A 12,389-nucleotide genomic window follows, 5' to 3' on the forward strand; every position below is an offset into this window, starting at 1 on the left:
GGAGCGGGCTGTGCGCCGGGCGGGCGGGCGGCGGGGGGGCCAGCGGCCGCGGCCAGGGGGACGCGGGAGGATGGAGCAAGTGGAGATCCTGAGGAAATTCATCCAGAGGGTCCAGGCCATGAAGAGTCCGGACCACAACGGGGAGGACAACTTCGCCCGGGACTTCATGGTGAGTCTGTCCCCTGGCTGGGGTCCGCCCTGGCCGGCGCCGGAGCCCCCCGCCGCGGGCCGCCCGTGCTTTGTGTGAGGCTGTGCGGAGAGGGGCGGAGGGCGCGCGCCGCCCGCGGGCCGAGCGGTCCGGGAGGCCGCGGGGAAGTGAGGCCGTCTCTGCCCTTCGGCCTCTGGGCTTCCCCCGCATGCGCGACCCCTCGGCGGGCGCCCGCGGCTCGCGGGGGGCGGCCGCCGGGCCGAGCCCGCACCCGGCACCGCCGCCCGAGACCACCTATTGTTTCTCCGGTCGGGAGAGCGAGCGAGACGTGCGAGGTGCAGGCCGGGCGGGAGGGGCTCCTTCCCGCACCTCCCGCCCGCTCCGCTCTTCCCGGAGGGTCGAGGCGGGATGTCTGGCTGTGACCCGGAGGAGAGCGGATCGCGGCTGGCGGAGAAATGGAGGGTTTGAGGTTGTTTGGCATTAACTCGTAGGGTCTCTTTGCTCAAGCTAGTCTCAAAGTGGGAGAGGTAGGACCTGTGCCGTTTCTGGGTTGGGAATTATTTCCAACGCTTGGGAAAGGATTGTCCGTGAGGAATCTCGGTTTGCTTAATTTCCGTTTGCCCCCTGTCCAGTCTCTTCTCCCTTGAGACTCAGGTTTGGGGGGGGGGTCTTGAGGTTAACTTAACTTTAGGTTTGGGCAATTGTGGATAGGAGGTTATCCTGAAGGAAGCCTATTTCGGACTCTGTAGGGGATATCGCGGAAGGCGGAGGGGATGTGACTATTACTTCCTATCCGGGGTGGGGGTAGGGAACTTGGGAACAATAGTCCTGGTGGGGCGGAGGCGACGATACGGGCCCAAGCCCTGAACTGGGAGATAACCTTCCCGGTGCCTGTCCCACCAACCCCCGCCCTTTCTGCCTTCTCCTTATGCAGGCTGACTTGAGAGGAGGTGAGGGTTAAAAGTCTTGTTCCTGAAATTGCACTAGATAATGTCTCTGTGAGGGGGTCAGATCCGAAGGCGTGGGACCAGAAGTCCATTTCCTACATTACCCCCCTCCCCGCCTCTTTTATTTTTTGCTGGACAATGTTCCCTCCAGGGTTGTTTCCCGGCTTAGGAGGCGGCGGTTGCGGCTGCTGCTCCTACGGATATTGCGCAAGACTGGGGCGTTGGAAACCCTGGAGGTCTGGGGAATGGAAAAGGAAGTGGGACTTTGGGAAGTGGTTTCTCCTTAGCCTTGGTGAGGGGTTGGACAGGGGAAATCAGCTAGGGAAAATTTTGATCCTAGGCAGAAAAGTACACCTCCAAGAATAATCACTTAACTCTGAAGTTTGATTGTAAATTGAATACATAGTTAATAATGATAAAATGAATGGGCAGCAAACATTGCCTAGCTTGTATTTCAAAGTACAGTCTACACCTCAAGGTGCAGGTGAAATATTACTGAAATGCTTTTTTCACATTTTAAATAGAGTTGCGTCTAGTAAAGCTTTAGCGTTAAAATTTTGGTGGTTTATAAAGTATTAATAGATCCTTGGTCTTACACAGTATTGTTACAGTATTGTTGAGCTGTGTGATTTCTGCTTCTCAGACCATTAATAGAGGATACAAGTTAAATGATCTGTTTTTTATTTGTAAATATTTTCTCTTGTTATTTAGCCTGTGTATTTTTGAGAAACTACTTTTTGATCTGAAAGGCCAAAGGAGAGGACATTTTTTCCCTTCTTTACTATTAAGAATTTCTATAATATTGGTACTTTTTGACTGGTGTCATTTATAATAATTGGATAAAGTCCCCTTCTAGCAAAAGTAGAAGAAAAATAACTTACTTAGAGTATTTAAGATGTGTAAAACAAGTCTTTTACGATCTTACTTTGGTTATGGAAGAAGAGGTAGTATGGTCTTTGGTCTTTGTATGCTAGACATCTTGTCATCCTTGGGCACTATCCTGTCAGGAAGGAGCTTTGTTTGGTGATGCAGGCCATCAGGACAGGTGCAGGAGTCTCTGAACTCCTGTACAGAGGAAGTAGCCTTAGGGTTCATGCTTTGGGGATGAGTCAGGAATTCCTATTGGAGATTTCATTTTTCAGAGACAGAAAGGGTCTCCTTTTCCTTTCCTCATAATATCTAGCTATAGTGAGGTGATTCTGTTATACATTGGAGATTTGATGACTAAGGCTATTCTTTTATAATGCTTACTCTTTTTATTTCCTGACTTGATAAGCAACAGCTATAATTAAGGTGCCTGTTTGATGGAGCTTTTCCCCTTGACTGGAGGGCTGGAGAGGATGTCCCTCTGGTATGAAAGGAAAAAAAAAAAGATCAGCTGATAGATTCTGACTGTTCTGTTATTCTTAAATTCTAATATCAATTAAAAATGCATTTTTAAATTTTAACATTTCAAAACTCAGCATTATAATCTGGCTATTACAACCCTATTCCACTATAAAGTAATATTTGTTCCAGTTTGGAAACAAATAGAATAATAGATGTCTTACACATAGGAAAGTGGAGTGGGCATTTCAAACTGTGGTCTAACTCAAAGCATAATGCTCTTTCAATTTTTCTATGTAGACATCTTAATGTACTATATCCAGAGGCCACCTCAGTTCATGATTTTAATATTTCTGTGTGCCATAGCTTTACATATCATTTTGTAATTCTTGTTTTTGTAACTTAATATTTTGTTAAGTTTTTTATTAATTATAACTGTTTTGTAAAACTAATTTTGAGTAGCCGTATGATATTTCACCTGGTGACTATTTTGTATTTTTACCCTTTATTGTCATGATTGAATGTTTACGCCATTCTGTCTTTTGCTATTATCTATAATAATTCTGTGACTAATATTTATGGTGAAACTTATGTATTTTTTGGTCAGGTGTGGTGGCTTACGCCTGTAATCCTAGCACTCTGGGAGGCCAAGGCAGGTGGACTGCCTGAGCTCACTGGTTTGAGACCAGCCTGAGCAAGATTGAGACCCCATCTCTAAAAATAGCCACTTGTTGTGGCTGGTACCTATAGTCCCAGCTACTCCGGAGGCTGAGGCTAGAGAATCACTTGAGCTCAAGAGTTTGAGGTTGCTGTGAGCTATGATACCATGGCACTCTACCAAGGGCGACACAGTAAAATTCTGTCTCAAAAAAAATTCTGTATTTTTCACTATTGCATAAGATATCTTTTTGGTAAGATAAGAGGATATAAACTTTTAATACATATTCAGAAATAACTTTTTGAAAAAGTTGTGTCAGTTTATACAACTGTCAGTAATACGTGACTATTCATATCACAGTTATCTTCATTTGTATTTGATGTTGAAAATGGTGTCTTGTTTTATTTTTATTTATTTATTTACTTTGTTTAGAGGCAGAGGTCTTGCTCTGTCACCCAGGCTAGCGTGCAATGGCCCGATTGTAGTTCATTACAGCTTCAAACTCCTAGGCTCAAGCAATCCTCCTGCCTCATCCTCTCAAGTAGTTGGGACTGTAAGAGCATGCCAGTACAGCCAGCTAATTTGTTTTTTGTTTTGTTTTGTTTTAGGGACAGGGTCTCACTATGTTGCCCAGGCTGGTCTCAAACTCTTGGCTTCAAGGGATCCTCCTGCCTTAGCATCCCAAAGTGCTGGGATTACAGATGTGAGCCACAGTGCCCAGTGGTATCTTATTTTAATTTGAATTTATCCATTGCTGTTGAGGATCGAAAATTCTCCACATGTCATTAACTATGAGTTGTCTATTCCTGGCTTTGGCCTGTTATGTCCTTATCCTCTTAAAGATTGTGTAAAAGTGTGGTGCCCAGATTGTTACACCTTGAAAACATGATAATCTTGCTAATAAACAAATAGCAAATAAATAGCTAATTTGTGGAAAATCTAGAACTTGATCTCAGCTATCTAAATCGTCATAAAATGCTGAGATTATGATCATGACAAGTAAATGTAAAGTAGGGTGGTAAACATTCATGTTTGACAGATCTAGGTTTTACTCAACACAGACTCCTTGAAATGGTCTTGAGGGGTGGAACCATATTTTGAATGAGCTAATATATGGTAAAGGCTAAAGGTGATGCTCCGAAAGGTAGAGTTCAGATTGTGAAGATTCTTATATCTATGCTATATTTAGATTTTATTCTATAGATTGGTCTATAAACTGGACAGTTTTGTACCACAACTCTTGGAGTCACAGGGAAGGTAAGGTGTTAAGAAAGTAGACTTGCTGACCCAGCACTCAAACAGTGTCTGCTCCCACCTTATCTCTACCTGCTTTTTGAGATTTATTGTGAGCCTTTAATTATTCAGATAGGTTCTGGTATAAAAGTTGAGAATCCCTACTCTATATCTCTGGAGAGCCACTGAATGGTTTGGGTAAACAGGCTGGGCACAGTGGTTCTTGCCCATACTCCCAGCTTTTGGGAGGTGGAGGCTAGAGGATTGCTTAAGGCCAGGAGTTTGAGACCAGCAACATACCAACACCCTGTATGTATTTAAAAAAAAAAAAAAAAAGGCAAATTTTTTTTAAAAGAAAGGTATAACAGTTGTTTTACACACAGTCATTTGTGTTGTAGAAAGTTGATTCTGATGGCAGGATGGTAGAATTTGTGAAGCTGTTGAAATATTAAGTGGGATGTTGAGGGCCTAAAGTAGAACTAAGAAGGAATAGAGAGCATGCAGTGGCTCTGATTAGGATTTAGAAAGAACTCTCCATGATTCACTAGATGTGGGTATTAATACAGAAAAAAATGTAGTAGTGGGGTTTCTAAGATTTCTAGCTTGGTAAACTTGCTCAAGTGTAGAAGGCACCATTTGGTAGCATAACGAGTAAGACAGGAGAAACAAGTAGAGAAGACCAAACAAGATTGTGGGAGGAAGTTCCAAGGGAGAGGAGGATGAATTTAGTTTTGGACATGTTAAAACTGAGGTGCTGGGCGGCGCCTGTGGCTCAAAGGAGTAGGGTGCCGGCCCCATATGCTGGAGCTGAGGGGGGTTCAAACCCAGCCCTGGCCAAAAACAAAAACAAAAAACTGAGATGCCTGTGAGACATCCAGTAGAAATGTGGAACTCAAGATTGTTGACAGGATGGAGTTAAAGATTTAGGCATCATCATATAAGCATGTAGGACAGGGTACCTCAAACTTTTTAAACAGAGGCCTAGTTCACTGTCCCTCAGACCATTGGAGAGCCAGACTGCAGGCCTGGGACAAGTCGGCTGCTAACCAGGACAGGCAATGGTGGCAAAAACACCCAGCGTGCCAGATAAATGTCCTAGGTGGGCTGCTTGTGGCCCACCAGCCATAGTTTGAGGACACCTGATTTAGGAGACAGTTGAAGGCATGGAAGTGAATGAGCTTATTTTGATAAGAATATAGAGTGACTAGCTTTAGGTTGAAGAGCATCATAATTAAAAGAACAGTCAAAACAAGGAAGTACTAGTGATTGTTCTGAGAAGATGTGGTCAGAGAGTAGGGAGGAGAACCAGAAATATCAGAAAAACCTGGGAGAGTTTCAGAAAGGAGTTATTATACCAGAGACAAATAATGCTGGGAGGACCTACAGGTTGAGGTTGAGAAAAGTGTCCATTCCGTTTGGCAAGTAGGAGTGCTTTGGTGACTAGAAAAAAGCAGTTTGGAGAGTATGGTAAGAAATCAGATTATAGTGGGTTGGAGAAAAAATAGGTAGAATGTGGGTATAGTTTCCTTCTATTTATTTTAACATTTTGAAAGTAGATGGTAAAAGTTAGAGGAAGATACAGATAGAAGGAGAGCTCCCTCCCACTGCCTTTTTAAAAAAAGAAATGAGAAATAGAGAACATTTTTTCATATTATTCTTACTTTGTGTGAAGTGATTGTTGTCTAAGTATAATTTTAAAAGAAAGATAACAAGAGCATTCCTTTTGGTTAAGACCTCTGAAGTTTTTGATGAGAAGTTTGTTGTTGAAATGTTAGAAAACAGGAAGGGAAGACTAAAAACCTGCAAGGATCTTAGACTCTCTACACGGAGTCTACATAAGTAAATTTTCATTGTTTTTGAAACTATTTAGTATTGTTACTTTACAAGGTTTTTTTTGTTTTTATTAACAGCCTTATTGAGATACAATTACCTATCATAAAATTAATTTATTCAGTAGTTTTTAGTATATTTCAAAATTATGCAGCCATTACCACAATTAATTTTAGGACATGTTCATCACCCCAAAAAGAAATCATATACCCATTTAGTAGTCATTCCTCCCCCTTCCAACCATCCTTAGGCAACCACTGATTGAACATCTGTCTCCAGATATTTACATGTAATGGACATTCCATATAAATGGAATCATACAATATTTGATGTTTTGTGACTGATTGCTCTTAACATAATGTTTTCAAGATTCATCTAGGCTGTAGCATGGATTAGTAGTACTTTATTCCTTTTTTATGGCTGAATGATATTCTATTGTATGGATATCTCATTTTTTTTAGTCAGTCATCTGTTGATGGGTATTTGAGTTGCTTCCAATATGCCTAATATGAGTAATGCTACTATGAACATTTTTTTTTAATGAGACAGAGACTTACTCTGTTCCCCGCAGTAGAGAGTTGTGGTGTCACAGCTCACAGCAACCTCCAACTCTTGAGTTTACATGATTCTCTTGCCTCACCCTCCCAAGTAACTGGGACTACAGGCGCTTGCCACAATGCCCAGCTGTTTTTGTTGCAGTTATCACTGCTGTTTTAGCTGACCAGGACTGGGTTTGAGTCTGAGGTAGACAGAAATCTAAGTATTTATAAAGACTAAAAACCTGCAAGGATCTTAGACTTGGTATATGGGGCCAGTCCCCCCACCCCACCCCCGAGCTACTATGAACATTTGTGTACAAGTTTTCGTGTGAACATATGTTTTCACTTCTCTTGGGTATATATCTAAGAGCAGAATTGCTGGATTATGCAATAATTCTATGTTTAACATTTTGAGGAACTGCTAGGCTGTTAATCCAATGCTGCTGCCCATTTTACATTCCCACCAGGGGTATATGAGGGTTCCAGTTTCTCTACATCCTCACCAATGCTTGTTATTATCTGTCTTTTTGATTATGAGTATCCTAGTGGGTGTGAAGTGGTTGTGGTTGGTTTGTTGGTTTTAGTGATAGGAAATATTTTCCATTCCTTGTATTTGAGCTAACCTTAGTGCTTTCCCAGTGCTCGGTTTAGTTAGGGTTTTCTTATCCACTCTTTGATAGATACATATTTATATTTTAACTAACTTCAAAAGTAGAAGTGAACTTTTAAGTAACTCCAGATGTGGTTCACTGAGACAGTAAACTAAAAAGTTACCTTATTGCAGTTTTTAGAAATGTTGTACTATATTTACTTTTAGAATATGATTAGCTTTTTTCCCCTCTAATATTTGACATTTGTTGATAGTTTGGAAAGGGGTTTTGAAAGAATGAAACTGAAAGTAAGACATTAACACTTTAGATTTAAATTTTTTGTGTACATGATAAACACTTTTCTGTATCAATAGTAGTCAATTCACTAGCTTTATAAATACTTAGATTTCTGTCTACCTCAGACTGAAATCCTCTAAGGCTATAGAGACTGGAATTGAATTATCTTTGTACCCCCATTGCTTAATATAGTGCCTGGCAGTTAATAGGCACTAAGGTCCATTGCATGAGAAGAAATTGTAGGCAAGCTTAGTACTTAAAAGAGAGATACTGTTAAAGGTGAATTCTTCAAATGATCCAGGGACTTGTCTCTTAGACTATCATGAAAGCTGCTTTCTCTCTCTTCTACACTCAGATGAGCTCACACAACTGTAGTTGTGTAGTATTTTCAAAATCTACGGAAAAAGAAAATATAAAGAGCTGAGCTGAACTCAGACCTTTTAAATAAATTTGATTTGTTAGTTGCAATTTCAGAAGTGGAAGTGAACTTTTAAGTAACTCTCCAGACTTGGCTTACTGAGACAGTTAAGTAAACTAAAAATTTACCATGTGGTAATTCTCAAGAATATTGTATTGTAGGCCGGGCGTGGTGGCTCACGCCTGTTGTCCCGGCTTTGTGGGAGGCCAAGGCAGGTGGATCACCTGTGCTCAGAGGTTCGAGACCAGTGAGAGCCAGAGTGAAAATTGTAGGGTGTTCTGGCAGGTGCCTGTAATCCCAGCTACTTGGGAGGCTGAGGCTAGAGAATCACTTAAACCCAGGGACCCAGGGGTTGGCAGAGGTTGCTGTGAGCTATGATTCCACGGTACTCTACTGAAGGGCACAAAGTGAGACTCTGTCTCCATGAAAAAAAAAAAAAAGCAAAAAAAAAAGTATTATACTGTATTTACTTTTAAAATATTGTTAGCTTTTTCCCCCTCCAATATATGACATTTAGTTTGGGAAAAGGGGGTTTTGAAGAAATAGAACTGAAAGCAAGACATTAACACTTAGGTTTAATTTTTTTGTTCGTATGATGAACACTTCTCTGTATCTTTAGTAGTCAGTTATTCCTATATAAATTTGAAAAGTATGGGCGGCACCTGTGGCTCAAGGAGTAGGGCACTGACCCCATATACTGGGAGTGGTAGGTTCAAGCCAGGCCCTGGCCGAAACTGCAAAAAAAAAAACCCCAGAAACTGAATACATAAATTTGAAAAATAGTGCTACATATGCATAAATGTCTCTGGATACTGCTCAGTGTACATAGGGATTCAGGGACCACTTAAGGTAACTTTTCTACTTGTGTATCCCACACCTTGTGAATCATAATTTGTTAACATTATCTTAAGAGTATTAATTTTTTAAGAGTATTTTAATAAAATGTCTAATTTTAAACTTTTGGCTTTGGATTTAATCATTAAAATCCAGATATCTCATTACTGGTATCTGTTCAAAAAAAGTGGACTTGGCTGGGCATGGTGGCTCCCCCCTGTAATCCTAGCACTCTGGGAGGCCAAGGTGAGATTGCTTGGGCTCAGGAGTTTGAGACCAACCTGAGCAAAGCGAGACTCCATTTCTAAAAATAGTTGGGCATTGTGGCAGGCGCCTGTAGTCCCCCCTACTTGGGAGGCTGAGACAAGAGGATCACTTGAACCCAAGAGTTTGAGGTGAGCTGTGATGCCTCGGCACTCTACCCAGGGCAACAGAGTGAGAGACTGTCTCCAAAAATAAATAAATAAATAAATTTTATACATATATATATATATATATAAATTTTAAAAAATAGCGAACTGATGGGTATTTGAGGAATGATTATAAGTGATAACAGTTTTCTCCTTGCCTCTGGTGTCTTGCCTCATCCAGTCCATTCTACATTATTATACCCATTTTTCTTTTCTTTTCTTTTTTTTTTTTTTTTTTGAAACAGAGTCTCACTTTGTCACCCTCTGTCGAATGCCATGCCTCCTAACTCACAGCAACCTCAAACTCTTGGGCTCAAGTGATTCTCTTGCCTCGGCCTCCCGAGTAGCTGGGACTGCAGTCGCCTGTCACAGTGTCCAACAAGGTCTCATTCTTGCTCTCACTCTAGTCTGCGACCTGTGAGCTCAAGGTAGTCCGCCTCAGCCTTCCAAAGTGCTAGAATTATAGGTGGAGCCACCACGCCTGGCCTCTACTCATTTTTTTAAAATACTACTTTCAAGTGTTGGCATCTGTAGGCGAATGGAAACCGTACTGGTTGTTAAATCAGGAGATGTGGATTAAGTCTTTGTCTTTTTTAGTTGTGTATTTTCTTTAATATACATACATAGGATCACATCAAAAACATGATTGCATTTTCATTATCAAAAAATGTAAATTGCCAGGCATGGTGGTTCATACCTGTAATCATAGTACTTTCAGAGGCTAAGGCAGAAGGATCACTTGAGCTCAGGAGTTTGAAGTTGCAGTGAGCTGCAATGTACTGTACTCTAGCCAGAGAGACAAAGCAAGATTTTGTCTCCAAAAAAGACTCCCAAACTTATATATATGTATATATGTAAAATATATGTAGATACATGTGAATAAGAGTTTAAAAAACTCACAGCTCTCTTTTATGACCATTAAAATTACTGTAAGTTTTTTTTGTTTTGTTTTGGTTTTTTTTTTTTAAGAGATAGAGTCTCACTTTGTCGCCCTCAGTAGAGTGCTGTGGCATCACACCTCACAGCAACCTCCAACTCCTGGGATGAAGTGATTCTCTTTTCTCAGTCTTCCAAGTAGCTGAGACTACAAGTACCTGCCACAACGCTTGGCAATTTTATTTTTGCAGTTGTTGTTTTGCTGGCGCTGAGCCTAAGCTCTGCTTTTTTTCAAACTGTAATTATGTCTTTTTCTCATCTCAGTTTTGTTTCTCTGGTTTTCCCTTCTCCCTTACCCCCAGTTTATAACTGCCTCTAGGTAGAGAATCAGGCCTATAGGATAAAGTCCCTGCACTCCGTACCCTGGTGTTCTAGAGCCTTCTTAACCATAGTGTCATGTTACCTTCCCAGTGTTAAACTCCTATACTCTACCGTAAGTATCCTCTTCCCTCTATAGTAAGCTATTCCTAATCCTTGTGCATGCTAGATGAATGAAATCTTGCTGATCTGTGGTTGTACTATTGTACATAATTTTTCCCTTTCTTAGAAAGCTTTTATTATATAGACCAGTACTTTGAAGGTCAGAAAACTAAAAATTTAGAATGACTTTACCATTTTTACCTAGAATTCAGAAGCAAAAATGTGATTTATTCTCACTTTCTAGGATAGTTTAGCCCAGTTTTTTAAAAGCATTTGTTTTCCATTATAAAGTTTAATTTTTAATGCTATATGAATAAAAACTTTTAATTATATTTGAGTTGAAAACTTGCTATGGTAAATCAGATATTCAAATTGTTCTAACCTACTAGTCTCTTCTAAATGAGTTGAACTCCTCTCCTAGTATTTCATATTTCTCTTAAGTATTTAAATTTTTTAGATTCATACAATTAACCATTGACAATTATCTCCTTCCCTCTGAAATCACATAATAATCTTGTTTCCGCTTATGCAGTATTACATGTCTGTAGTTGGCTTATGGTAGATACAAGAAACAAACAGTAGTTGCTCTTTAAAAGTTTTTCCTGGGCTCAGCACCTGTGGCTCAAGCGGCTAAGGCACCACATACACCTGAGCTGGCAGGTTTGAATCCAGCCCAGGTCCTCCAAACAACGACGGCTGCAACCAAAAAATAGCCGGGCGTTGTGGCGGGCACCTGTAGTCCCAGCTACTTGGGAGCCAGAGGCAGGAGAATTGCTTGAGCCCAGGAGTTGGAGGTTGCTGTGAGCTGTGATGCTACAGCCCTCTACCCAGGGTGACAGCTTGCAGCTCTGTCTCAGAAAAAAAAAAAGAAAAAAAAAGTTTTTCCTGGAGAATGTGGACTGGATCATGTTAATCTCAGAGACTCTGGGATGTATGTTAATATCTACATTTCCTGTAATAACTCTTTTTTTAGATGTAATTTGCATATAAAGAGTTATTTAACAGCATTTGGTAAGCTCTGAAGGAATGCAAAGATTTGTCCCTGTCATTCATCCTTAGTCTCTACCATCTGTCTGTTCATACAGAAGATACTTATTGAGGTACTTGAGTGCCCACCATGTTCTAGGTCAGGGGTCCTCCAACTCTTTAAACAGGGGCCAGTTCACTGTCCCTCAAACCATTGGAGGGATGGACTGCGGGCCGTGGACGAGTCAGCTGCTAAGCAGGACAGGCGGTGGCAGCAAAAACACCCGGCGGGCCGGATAAATGTCCTAGGCGGGCCGCATGTGGCCCATGGGCTGCAGTTTGAGGATGCCTGTTCTAGGTACTGTGTTTAGAACTGGAAATTGAAAATATGGCAGTCATTTTCCTCAGGAAGTTTACTAGTTGAACAGCCATGTGAGTATCAATAGAACTTTCATGAGGGCAATGGGTGGGCTTCAGGGGGAATCTGTGAATACTTTCAGATTACAGTATATATAATATTTTGTATGTAAGTTCATTTGAGGAGGAACTCAAGCGATATGGGCCCCTAAAACCTTACAAGCCCTAGACTAGTAGAAAGATAATGGGCTTTGGAGCTAAGGAGCTTGTTAAGGTCTTGGATTTAGAAAGGTGGAAGGGCTTGGTTTGACCCAAGTCATGATAGCAGACACTTTTTCTATGACATGATGCTGGCTAGGCCAACATTCATATCCTTACTAGCTAGGGAAGAAGTCAATAAAGTAAAAAAAAAAAGGCTCGGCACCTATAGCTCAACCGGCTAAGGCGCCAGCCACGTACACCTAAGGTGGCGGGTTCGAA

General features: G+C 41.2%; 1 protein-coding gene across 1 annotated transcript in view; it reads left to right on the forward strand.

Moving 5' to 3' along the window:
- The first annotated feature begins 6 nt into the window (after positions 1-6).
- The window catches only part of PTPN12 (protein tyrosine phosphatase, non-receptor type 12), a 122,896-nt gene continuing 110,513 nt past the window's right edge, over positions 7-12,389 (forward strand). The window contains exon 1 of the mRNA XM_023507436.1: positions 7-169. Coding sequence (XP_023363204.1) covers positions 71-169 — 99 coding nt within the window. The 5' untranslated portion in view covers positions 7-70. The remainder of the gene's footprint in view (positions 170-12,389) is intronic.

The sequence above is a fragment of the Otolemur garnettii genome, unplaced genomic scaffold (genome assembly GCF_000181295.1).
Source record: "Otolemur garnettii isolate 467f Iridium unplaced genomic scaffold, OtoGar3 scaffold00005, whole genome shotgun sequence".
Taxonomy (NCBI): Eukaryota; Metazoa; Chordata; class Mammalia; order Primates; family Galagidae; genus Otolemur; species Otolemur garnettii.